This window comes from Toxotes jaculatrix, chromosome 23 (assembly GCF_017976425.1).
Source record: "Toxotes jaculatrix isolate fToxJac2 chromosome 23, fToxJac2.pri, whole genome shotgun sequence".
NCBI classification, from domain to species: Eukaryota; Metazoa; Chordata; class Actinopteri; family Toxotidae; genus Toxotes; species Toxotes jaculatrix.
In genome coordinates, this window is record NC_054416.1 from 10,397,364 (window position 1) to 10,409,982 (window position 12,619).

General features: G+C 44.1%; 1 protein-coding gene across 1 annotated transcript in view; it reads left to right on the forward strand.

Annotated features, from left to right (window-relative positions):
• The window catches only part of dok1b (docking protein 1b), a 25,601-nt gene extending 19,899 nt beyond the window's left edge, over positions 1-5,702 (forward strand). The window contains exons 3-6 of the mRNA XM_041030825.1: positions 743-1,066; positions 1,823-1,922; positions 2,037-2,209; positions 2,927-5,702. Of these exons, the coding sequence (XP_040886759.1) occupies positions 743-1,066; positions 1,823-1,922; positions 2,037-2,209; positions 2,927-4,372 (2,043 nt within the window). The 3' untranslated portion in view covers positions 4,373-5,702. The remainder of the gene's footprint in view (positions 1-742; positions 1,067-1,822; positions 1,923-2,036; positions 2,210-2,926) is intronic.
• The last annotated feature ends 6,917 nt before the right edge of the window (positions 5,703-12,619 follow it).

Genomic DNA, 12,619 nt, shown 5'->3' on the forward strand with positions numbered 1-12,619 from the left:
TTTGGGGGGAAATGTTTCCTTTCTCTGTGAGCAGAGATGACTAATTCTGGTCCGCTGCTGCTGATTGAATCTAGAGGAAACAATGGTGTGTGCAACAGATCTGAGTCAAACTGCAGTTGGCTTATCACCACAGGCCTCCTACATTCAGCTTCAGTCAGCAGAGTGGAGTAGAGGCAGGAGAAAGACCCGGAAATATCGTTTTGACTCACATCTTCTGTGGACTTCATACATTAGCATTTTTTTTCCTTTCTTCATCCACTTTTGATTATTTGTGGCCAACTCTGCATTTTACGTTTTCCCTTTTTGCCATCTGAACAAACCACATGCATGATGGTTTAACCTCCCCAGACGGATGCGAGCAGGACACAACGAGCTTTTTGTGTGTTTCAAAAAACAAAGAATCACATTTTCTGTTTCTGTTTTCACCCTCCTCTTTTTTCCTGTCAGTCTCTTCAATACTTCCCTCATAGTTTGATCTACTTTCAGTTTTAGTTTAAATTCAGAATTAGCATTCTTACACAAAATCCTGGTTTACAGAATCTCTAGATGGAACAAAACTGTGTGTGAACATTAAAGTTGCAGGGTGTAAAAACAAAACAATGATCTAAAAGATGCTAAACACCTGCATAGTTGGGTGATTTTCTCACCAGTGTCAATATTCTCATAACTCATGTTCTATCAATGCAGTGTTAATATGAAAAGATTTAACCACTGCAACATTTCTTTCTTTTTCACGCATTAGAAATGGAAGAAGAATTGGTTTGTCCTGTACCCTGCCAGCCAAAATGGCATCGCCCGCCTCGAATTCTTCGACTCGCCCTCGGGCTCGGGGGGCGGGGTCGGCGGCGGCTCGGGAAGCGGGTCCAATGAGAAAACCAGGAAGCTGGACAAGAAGATCATCCGCTTGTCTGAGTGCATTTCCATCCTGCCGGCGCTGACCGAGAGCTGTCCCAAAGAAAACATGGCAGCGTTCTGTGTGGAAACCAATGACAAGACCCATGTGTTTGCCGCAGAGAAGAACACCGCCAAGGACTGGATGGATACCATGTGTGACATTGCATTTCAGGTATCCCTTCACTTTTCCTCTCCTTAAACTTTCAGGTGTGTGAATGTGTGTGTCATATAGAACAGGGTGACCAATGCTGTGGTGTGTTTGCTTTAGGAAATAGTGTTTGCACTGAGTGACTAAGATGTGGGTGGATGTGTGTGTTTTTTTTTTAAGTACAAGCTTCCTCTGTGTGTTTTAAATGTGTTTGACATTTTGTTCTATCTACAAAATGTTTCTGCGCTGTGTTCTTCTGCTCTACTTTAACAAAGAAACACAATATTCTTATATCGGTAGGAAAAAAACGAAGAACCGCTGCTTTCAGTTTAGTTTTCTACTGAGGTTGTGGTTTAATTCTCTTTCTTTGTATGTGTATATCAGTCTTTCAAAATTTCCCCCATGCCCTTGCAGTGTCTGTGCAGGCCACAACTTCTATTGTGTGCGCTTACACACACATACACGTGTATTTAACACGTATTTGCAGAAAGGAAGCCAGAGGGAGTTTCCAGGAGGAAGACTCCATCCGCTTCATTCTCTGCACACACAGCCTCTCTAACTCTTTATTCTTTTTCTCTTTCCTTTCTCTTCTGTCTCTCTTGGGGTCTGCTCTTATTGTTTTAGTCGTTATACTGGAAAGCTCCCAGTTCCTCTAGCTCTCCTCTAAACCGAAGAGCAAACTCCTGCATGTAATATAAAAAATACCATTTTTTTTTCTACTGATAGTTTCTTTGTCAGCTGGTTGATTGTCAGCGTCCTTGTGTGTCTGTGTGTCCACAGGGAGGAAGCGGCAGCAGCTGCAGTACTGCTGCAGACCCTAATGGGGGACCTCAGGACCTGCAGATGTCTGTAAACCTCATCTACTACTCCAGAGAGGAAGGTGAGGACACAAAGCAGTCTAGTCTTACATAATTTTAGGATCTGAAGAAAACGTTGCAGTACAGAAGATTACAGTTACATAAGCACGGCCACATTTCCCATCTTCTCCCCGAAGTGAACGAGTTCTGGGTGAGCGTTCAGCGCACCGAGGCGTCGGAGCGCTGCGGACTGGCGGGCAGCTACTGGCTGAAAGCCGAAAGTGACGTCTTGATCTTGAAGGAGCAGAAGACCAAGAGGAATGTTCTGGTGTGGCCCTACAAGCTGCTGAGGAGATACGGGAGAGACCGGGTGGGTGTCTGATGCACAGAAAAAAAAAAAAAAAACCCGTGCTGATGAGAAATGACAGAACATCTCTTTCAGGATCAGAAATGATTAATCTCTGACACACCTGACGAGTACAGGCAGTGGAAGTTTTATTGTATTAAGCCTGCAATGGTTGATCGCAGTTAGGAAGTGCACAAAATAATCTTAGTAACAGTGTGTGCATGCGGTCAGACCCTCGACGTCAGATATCTTTAGCTTTACAGTCTGTGGTTGTTTATCTGTCACTTTGTGGCTTCAGAGTTTGAGACCAGCATTCAAAAGCGACTGATGGCCTTTGAAGAGTAGGTGAAGTTTAGCAACACGTGACCTTTATTTGTACACGCTGACTGATGATATGCACATACAAGATTTGTTGAAGATTTTCAACAGAAAGTGAAAGCAGTGAAGCAATAAAATAGATACACTGAGAAAACTGAACGGTTCAGTGGAAAAAACAAAGCAAGCGTTCTTTTAGTGCCAAAAAAAAGAAAAAAAAAGATAAATGAGCGATGACTGGAAAAGAGTGCAGGAACTTCTGTGACTGGCTTCCATTACTTCAGCCTCATTTTGGCATTCCAGACACCTCTGTATATTTTGATTTAGTCACACGAACCTGGACACATATTCAACACTATTTCCCTCATTTTGTTCCTCTCCCTCCATTTCTATTTCCTTTTTTTTTTCCTGTCCTTCTTCCTTTAGGTGATGTTTTCGTTCGAGGCGGGTCGGCGCTGCGACTCGGGCCCTGGTAACTTCACCTTTGAGACCAACCAAGGCAATGACATCTTCAAGCTGGTGGACCAGGCCATCCAGTCGCAGAAAGCTCTGGCTGAGGAGCACCGCCATAGCTGCCCGTTCAACAACGACTCAGACAACCCCATGTCGCTGCAACACATGCGCACCGCCGGTGGCATGACGGGAAGTGGTGACAGCAGCAGCTGCAGCAGTCGGGAGGCAGACGGCGATTCAGGCGGCAGCAAACCGGGGTCTGCTGACGGTGTGCTTGGAAAGAGAGAGGGCGGAGATGGAGGAGGAGGAGGAGGAAGAGGGCAAAGTGGTGGAGCACCAGGAGGACTTAAAGGCAGGAGTTTACCGGAACCACCAGTCATGTTGGGGGTTTTGGGAGGAGGAGGGACCCCTCCACGGTCTCCCAGAGGGCAGGTGGCAGCAAAAGGCCTTTCCTCAGCTGATGAACAAGCAGGTCTTTATTCTGAACCAGCTGACTCTGTCCGTCTGCCTCTGCATAGCGCTGACTGCCTCTACTCTGACCCGGTTGACAGCATCAAGGGCCAGAACCAAACCAGCAACCCAACCACCCCTCCAGTGCCCACCCCACGCCTCCGACCAGTAGGAGATGAGGCCTCGGCAGGTGGCGTCCCGGTGGATCATCACCAGGGAGGCAGCAACCACAGGAAGCCACCAGAACTGTACTCACATGTATACGACCGGATCAGTCCGGAACTGAACCAGAAAACAAGCGCTCTGAGTCTGAATGGGACTGCAGGGGGAGGAAGAGGGGGAGGAAGAGGTGTGAACAGTAAGAGGCGACCCCTAGGAGCCCAGGCAGAGGGGGCTTCGTCACCTCCTGCTTCTCTTCCGGAGCACATATACGATGAACCGGAGGGATGTGCCAAAGGAAGCACGAACATGCCCACTAGTTTAGGGATGAGTATTTACGATGAGGCCCGTTTGGAGCCCCATAGCCATAAGAGACAGGAAGAGGTGGTGGCCCCATCAGGAACGGAGGGGAATTACAACACCCACTCCTATGGGAAGCCCTCAGAGTCCCACAGACACTCTCCTCCGCAGGTCGCCCCGAACCGTGTCGTGCCACACCCTCCTGCGCCGAGGGGGCCTAAACCGGTCACCGCTCCCAAACCAGGCAGGGGCATTTTTAATCGGAAGGAGCCAGTGCCACTTCCCCCTGGAAAACATGGAGGTTCTGGCAATAATGTGAACAACAACAACAACAGCATTTGGGGTCAAGGTGGTGGTGGAGGAGGGGGAGGAGGAGGAGGAGGGGGGAGGGAGCTGTACAGCAAAGTATCTAAACAGAAGGCTCTGCCTGTGAATTCATTATATAGCCAGCACCAGCAGACGCTGCTGAGATCACCAGATATCATCTACGACAACTTGGGAGATATTTGACATCTTTACTCTTCATGGACTGAAAGGAAACATTTATCCTCTGCTGTCTAAAAAGAGGAGAGATGCTGAGGAGAAAAGATGACGCCGAATTGGTCGATGCCTTTTTATTCTTGCAGTTTTTGTAAGGACTGAGCACATTTTCTCATTTCGCGTTTCTTCCATCTGTGGACTGGAATAATTATTTGAGACAGTCGATTCATTCGGAGTGGATTAGCTCACAACTATGAGAAAACCACATTATGACTTACTTTTTATGCAACTATTGTGGGGCCACCCTCTGTGTGTGTGTGTGTGTGTGTGTGTGTGTGTGTTTGAGAGAGAGAAAGAGAGTGTTTGCATGGTCAAACCCATAATTGGTGTACCAAGCCACAGTGTGGTTGGAGCCAGGCACTTCACTTGAACACTCACACACAGAAACCGTATGGATTTGCCAAAAAGAGCTCGGCCTACAGGCTTCACTTTAACAAGCTGAGAGAGCGGCTTGGCTCCTCTTTTATTTAAAAAAAAAAAAAAAAAAAAGTCTGCCATGCTTATGAAGTGACTGGGAAACATGTTTTTGCACTGCTGCTTTTTCTGTTTCTCTGCAATATGAGACAATGTGACAACGAGGAGTTGTTGTTTGACTGATGTGGAGCATCTGAGGTGGTTGAGACTTGACTGAAGGTTTTCTGTGTGTGTTTTCTGGACTGATTAATCATCTTGAATCCCATCTGTAGAGGGAGATGTGCAACATTTTCAGCCCAGGACACTAATACGGAATATGGTTGCATCTTAGGATCAGCTAAATGGAAAAACCTTGTTGTTTCTGTTTTGGAGGAAGCATAAAAAAATGGGACTGTAAGACCCCAGCTGGGTCTTGGAAACAGACTCACATGGCTCATAAAAGGGGCTACAGGGTCACATGGTCCTCGTGGGGCCACTGAATTACAGTGGCAATTTCCTGCACAAGATAATATTATTTGAATCATTTAGGTTTCTATGTACAGATAAACTAAATATCAGACTAATCAATCCCACGAATATGTGCGTGTCTGTGTCTGAAACAGCTGTGCTGTCTGTAAATATCACTAATAATAAAACTGGCTCAGAAAACTTAAACTATTTCTCAATAGTGGATCTGTGAGCAGGAGAACTCTCCTGTGCCTCTGCATCACTGTGTGTTTGTCTTATCGTGAGCCAATCAGACAGTTTTTTGTGTGTGTGTGTTTTAAAAGATTGTTCTGCTCTGGACCAAATAGAAGAGTAAAACAGTCTGACCTCATCCTCCACTTCCCTCCCTCTGCCACGCTCTGTTTTTGTTGTTTCAGTCGGTTTCCAACCACTTAATCGCACCGTTAGAGCCGAGCCTCGAAAAACGAAACAAAGACTTTCTTTCTTACTTTCTCGTCTTCCTCGCTTCCTTTCTCCCTCTCTGCATTAATTCTGTTGTTCGGTTGCTGTGGTGACAGTTAATGGCGGCTGGTTTGTGTCGGACACGCTGTGCATTTTAACTGCGGAGAGATACCGTTAGAGGAGGGCAGGGATACGAGATGGAAAGACGAGAGAAAAAAATAGGAAGATAGAGGGAGGGAAAAAAAAAACAGCTAATTGACATGTTGAAGAATGCAGCAGAGAAAGAGGAACATGTGGGTGATTGCCCTGAGCTGAGGATGAGGAAGGAAAAAAGAAAGGGACTTGAAGAGGGAGAAAAGAGATGAAAAAAAAGCTGACAAGACGAATGCTGGCTAGATGAACCTGTCTGTGTCTGCTTGGCTCACAAACAGGTACAAACTGTTCCTTTCACTGCTGCTGCTGCTCTTTATCCCCGTCATCCCTATTTATCCCTCTCTATTTTTTCTGTCTTTATTTCCCCACCTGCTGCTGGAGAACTTTCTGGACAGGAAACTTCACTCCAAAAGTAACTGAATTGCATTTTGAGGGTACATTTTCTAAACCGCCCCCACCCCCCCCTCACCACTTCTTTCAGACAGAGAAGGGGAAGAAAAACAGAAAGAAAAAGAGACGACAAACTTCTGTCTTTCTCATTAAACTCCCGGTGAACTTGCTGAAAAGAAACGGTGGGGAAAGGGCGCACGCACACACACACATAAATACACACTGAGCACACAGTACACAGTGCTGTTTCCATGCTGTCAACATTTGCTTCTTTACATGGTTGAACACTTCCTCGTTGGAATATCCAAAACAAGCTGTTTACACATTTATCATCGCTGCATGTGGCCATTCTGCTCTTAGAGATAATAAGTCAGTAAAAAACTATTTTAATTTGTCACTGTATACATGGGAAAAACTGGAATTTAGATTTTGGAATTATTTGTTTCTTTGACTGTCGCCAACGTTTACCATGGTTTGTTTATTTTAGTATTGTGCTACCTGTGGTTTGGTCAGTTTGAGCAGGCTGACACAGACCTGTTTCTAACCTGAAGCACCAGACTGTTTCTAGGCCAAACTTAGGGACTTGGCAACCTCACACTGATGACGTGTGCACAATACTCTTATCTTCTGGTTGTGGCATCATATTTAGCAGACATGTATGGGAGTGATATGAATCTTTGCTTCTAACTCAGGAAGGAAGCAGCATGGCTATTTCCGAAAAATGTCAAAACAGCTCCTTTACTGGCAGTTTCGTCGGTGCAGGTATGCTGGGTCAGAGTAACGGTAATTCAGATTTATCTGGGCTTCATTGGAGAGGTTTTGTGTCATATCGTCGTTCAGATTTTCAGTTTTAAATACCACTTGACTCAGTTATCAGCAGAAGACACTGACTGATTAGAACTTCATAAAGATGAACTCATCTCTCAAACTCGTGAAGGTTCAGATCTTATTCCTGTGTTAGCAGAAGCTGCTCTTTTCTCTCTGTCACCTCCTCTCCTTCCTTCCTCACATTTCTGTCCCCGTCCGCTTTAACCTTTCACGCATCTGCACAACAGTTCAGCGGACTGCCTGATGAATGTGTGTGTGTGTGTGGCAGCTACAGTCTATGTGTGAAAATGTACAAAGAGGCCAGTTGCTGTCAGGTTTGTTCAGCTTACAGTGGGAATGCATTGCACCACTGCTGTCATATCACCTCCTGTGCATTCTTGTGTGATGTGTGTGTGTGTGCGTGTGCACGCGCTCAGCGTTGGTAGCCTCATATTGAAAGCATATCAGAGACCTCACTTCATAGTTTCAGATCAACCTCCGTGGGTTTTCTCGGGTTTTGGGGAAATGTCAGATGAGCAGGGAAGCCCTTCGGTGTTGTGCTGCAGGACCCAGAAAGCATCCACAGTGTTTTAAAGAAGTGGAATTATTTTTGAAAAAGAGCAAACAAAAGCCACGTCGCTACAGACAGATACACTGACTTTAGTATGGCACATTTCACCTTGCGTATGTGTGTGTGTGTGTGTGCTGTTCCTAACCACATGACACTATCTTTGGCAAGACAATTTTATCTACAAGTTTGAGGTCTTTGCATGTCTGCATAAAGACATCTCTCACACACACACTCACAACCTGAGGCTATTAATGTGTCAGTCAGTACCTTCCTATCATCCTCTCTGCCTGTCCTGTGCAACATTTTGTGAACATCTTTTTCCTGTCAAGGTCTTTTCTTTTTTTTTTTTTTTTTTTTTTTTTTTAAAGGTCATGTCAGACTTACTGACAGAGAACCGGATCAATCCAACAACAAGAGGCACTGAAACTAGGCATTACACAAACAGCTGTTTCTTGTTGAGGCTGGACTGTTTGCACATGCTGGGAAAAAAAATATCTATCTCCAGAAGATTAAAAGCCTGCTCACACAGAATACAAAGTGATGGAGCTGCTATGTGGAAGGAAAATTCAGTTACCAGCAAATGTCAGAAAATCATATTTCTAAGTGCAATTCCTTAAAATGTGGAGACCTGAGAACTTTAAAAATGAGTTGAATTTTTCGATGCAGACACGTTGAGACCCTATGTGGTTCTAGTCTTGTGAAAATTTCACACCTGTCAGCTGCACTTCTTAATTTAAAAGGTGGTGCTCAGTAGCGTTTCCTCAATCTGCTCGAAGATGGTACATGAAATTTGAGAGACCTTTCATTTGAGCATATCTGATGAGGTCTTGTGTGTTCTTCCTTCAGACACACCTGAAACGTTTGTCTTTGACTCAACAGACCACCGCCTTTTATTTTTAGCTCTGCGTGGGCAAACCCATTCAGTCTTGTGTCTGAGAGAGTTTCATTCACTCTTTCTCAGCTCCCAGCACCATCTAAAGGAAATGGCAGTTTCTCATTCAGCTTTTTGCTCTTTTGCCTTGAAAATAAAAGGGGATGCCAGTGCACAACTCTGTGGAGTATGTGAATGAAGGTGAACTGTTTCAGTGTCCCGAAAAACAAAAACAAAAAACGACATTGTGCACAGCAGAATATGCACCAAAATGTTGTACGACAAAGGCTAGAAGCTTTTCACAGACCAAACTAAGTTTTTAATATCATACTTTTTAGTGTTTAACTTCTTGGCCAGATTTGGTGATCGGAGCTGGTTTTCAGTGTGATTTATGATGTTGTCTCACAGACAAGCTGATAAGCAAAATCGGATTTCCAGACTAGATCTATGTAGGAGTAACGACCTTTCACATTTCTGTCAGATGGATCATAATTCAGCTCCTGCAGCCTCCTGACTTCACCTCCTCGCTTCCTCCTCACTAAGATGCACTTCCTCTTTCTGTTCTTACTCAGAACTGCTTGTGAGAGAGTTGATGATTCTTTGCCTGTAACCTGTGAACGTGAATTGCGACTCTTGCAGTCCTGTGTTCCTGCTCTGTTCTTCTATGTGTACAGTGTTAGAGTGCAGTGGTCAGTGATGACAATGAGAGGAAAGACGCAGCACATTAAGACAGACAGAGAGTCTGACAGGTTTTTCTTTTCTGCTCTGGAGATCGCAGCAAAGGAGGAAATGGAACATTGAGAATAAAGCAGGAAGTCACAGCACTAATATTATCCTGACTCAGATATAGACACTGATGAAACAGAAATATTATAGCACTTTTTCAATAGGCAGACCGCAAAAGTTCTTTTTTGAGGTCTGAATGGAAAAAACTTTCTGAAGTGGAAAAAGTAGTTTAATATCAAATACTAGTAATGCGTAAGAAAGAAGAAGCCAAGAAATCTATGTATAGAAATACATGGAACTTATCAGCTAAAGTGTCTTATCTGTGCTGACCGAGCTACAGGCGTGTATCCACTGTCTGCAACACGAGACAATGGTGCAGTGAAAGGTCATTTCTACACCCTCAGGAAACCATGAATCAAAACTTCAAAAGTAGGACACAAACTGTCTCCTGTGTTCTTTATGAAAATGACCACCCCGAGCAAACAGATGAGAGTCTCATAGTCTCTTAGACCTTTGCCGTGAGTTGGATCATAAAGTTTTCACAGATTTATATCATAGTGTTACTTCTTAAGTCACTGCAGTGATGACAAAAGATGAGAGTCTGAGAGTAGATATATATTCATACCCATGGCGCTTGTCTTAGCAGTGACAGTTCCACGTTGTGGTACCATCCTGCAGGCAGAACAGTGGGTGGATGAGGGTGGTTAGATGCCCTCTTTTCAAAGCAAAAGTACCGCAGGCTACTTCCCCGAACAGGATGTTTTTATGAGGGGGTGACTGATTTGTGGCCTAAGACAGAAGGAGATGAGTTGTAAAGCTCTCGTTACAGGCACGTGCAGTTCAACTCGTAGAGGGATTATGCAGAGAGTCTGAAGTTAACAACTTTTGCAGTATTTCTGTTTCGGGTGTTTGAAAATTAGAGTCAGCACCCTCTGCCTTTGTGCAGCGGTCGCTATTTTGACAGTGATGATGAGGCCGTCGCTGACGTGGGCCAGTCTCTGGACGTTCGAGACGCCGACTCGTCCCTGCTGGGCTGTAGGAGGGGACTATGTTGTAAAAATAAATAAACTGCTTCTACTGCAGACCACAAACTTATCAGTCACCCTTCATCCCATTATAATCCTCCGGCTAAAAATGTTACTTTAAAACAATTTATTAACCCACAGTTCATAAACAGTGTTAATGACAAATGCGAGAGAAGGTTAATAAATAAATAAATACATAGAACTTTCAACAACCTGAACTCAAACAACATCTGATATATAACCAACTGATATGAATTAACAGAGGGAACAAATGACATGAATCCATGTCATCTTCCTTCGTAGATCAGGCAATAAATTAGTCTGAAAACAGTCAAAACACACACACACACACACACACACACACCGAGAGCTGAACAGGAACATGTGTGTGAGTGAGTCAACACTATGCAATAAGAATGTTTGTCATAACAAACCACAATGAACAAAGAACTTTCTTAGAAAAGAAGCGGGAGTCAAAAACTCTCCAAAGCCTAAAAAATATCTACTGAGTAATGCAACACTGTATGTCAGACTCAACTCTGAATCAATCTGCAAACACAATCAATCACACTTTTGTTACTGTACGTCACATCCCATTCATCTCCTACAGTTGTGACATTTAATGAGGAGTGTGTTTGACAGCGCTCAGGTCAAACGGAAGAACTTCGGCTTTGACCTTTCTGGGTACAGAGAAGCTGCTGTTTGCTCCGTTTGAGCAAATTTTTACGAAATTCAGACATGTTGACTCAACTTGAGCTTGTGAGGGTTAAAACTAAAGTACTGAGGGAGAGAGAAAGGGGAGAGGACGGAGAGAGTGAAGTGGGTAAAATGTCAGTGGGTAGATTTGGATGTCCAGTTGAATTCACTCCAGAGACAAAGGCATCGTTGTGGTTGTAATTCGTGAATGCGGAAGTCCCGTAACTTCACAACGTCATAGTCAATTGCCACTGGGTAGTCCCTAATGTTATAAGGTTCAACAGGGGGGTGGAATGGCGGGAGGCTAATTAAGCCTATGTGTGTGTGTATGTGTATGTGGATGACAAAGCTCCTCGACGAGGAATCAATTAATAATAGTGACGATGGGCGTGTGTAACGACCAGTATCTGCGTATGAGTGTGAATCAGCGACCAAATGTGTGTAAATGATGTGCAGAATTCAACCAATGATGTCACTGCATGCACTCGAATTGACCCCTGCACAGACACACAGACACACACACACACACACAATGGAAAATTCTCTTCATTGCAAAGTTATCATGTTCACAGTTTTACAGAACATACTGGAGTTTTTTTTTTTTTTTTTAATCAGCTTTCTCGTCTCTGTTCTCCTTCCATCCAGCCCCCCCCACTCACCCCTCGCTGCCTTTCAACCCCCAGAGAGAGAACTCGCTGTGGGGGTGAAGGAGAGCAGAGAGGCCCCTCTGTCTGCTGCTTTATTCTCTGTCTCATTAAAACAGTGAAGCTGTGTTCAGACTGGGACTTAAGGGCAAAATGGAGAAGAAATGTGCATATGTGTGTGTGTTTGTCTATAAGTCACTACAGTATTATAGCTTCACCGTGCCTCAGTTTTTTTCTGATTTTTGAAACTGTGTTTTTTTCTGCTTTGAACTTTTGTGTTAAACTGTGTGTGTTAATATGTGTTAGTGGGTGTGTTGGAACATGCAGACAGTGCTTTTTATACATGCAACAGCTTTTAATCTCCCTCTGATCTTCCACACCACCCACCTTTGTCTTTTTTTTGTCGTTTCTTATTACTTTCAGTTCCTTCCCTCTGTTTTTTGACACTTCCAGGCTTCCATTGTTGCGCTGTTTCCCTTCCTCTCATCTTTTCTCCTGCTTTTTCATTGTTTATCATGTGTGATATTTAACTTTTGCTGCCTCAGCAAACTAAAGATGGCAGTGAATTGAAACTTTCCTCTCTCCCTCTTTCTTTCTCTCTCTCTCACACACACACACACACACACACACACACACACACACACACACACACAGACTGAAGCTTGTTAAATTCACATCTAGCTAATGTTGCTCGTGTGGTGAGAATAAATAGAGATGAAAAGAAGCTGTAACCACCCAGAGTGCAGCACAAAATAAGTGTGTATTCACAGTTTGCGTGTGCTGTGTACGTTTACGTGCAGATTAGAGTGTGTCTTTTGTGAGCTGCCTCATTACTCACAAACTTTACAATAGAGACTAATGTGTGTGTGTGTGGCTTAGCTATACTGCTTTTCATTGGAAAGCCCTTTGAAGTGAAAGCTTAGGATTTCAAAATGTGTGTGTATGTATGTATGTGTGTGTGTGTGTCTCTCTCTCCCCTGTGACTGTATTGCTCTCTCAGCCCACTTTCTTCCTCTCACCCTCCAGTTGTTC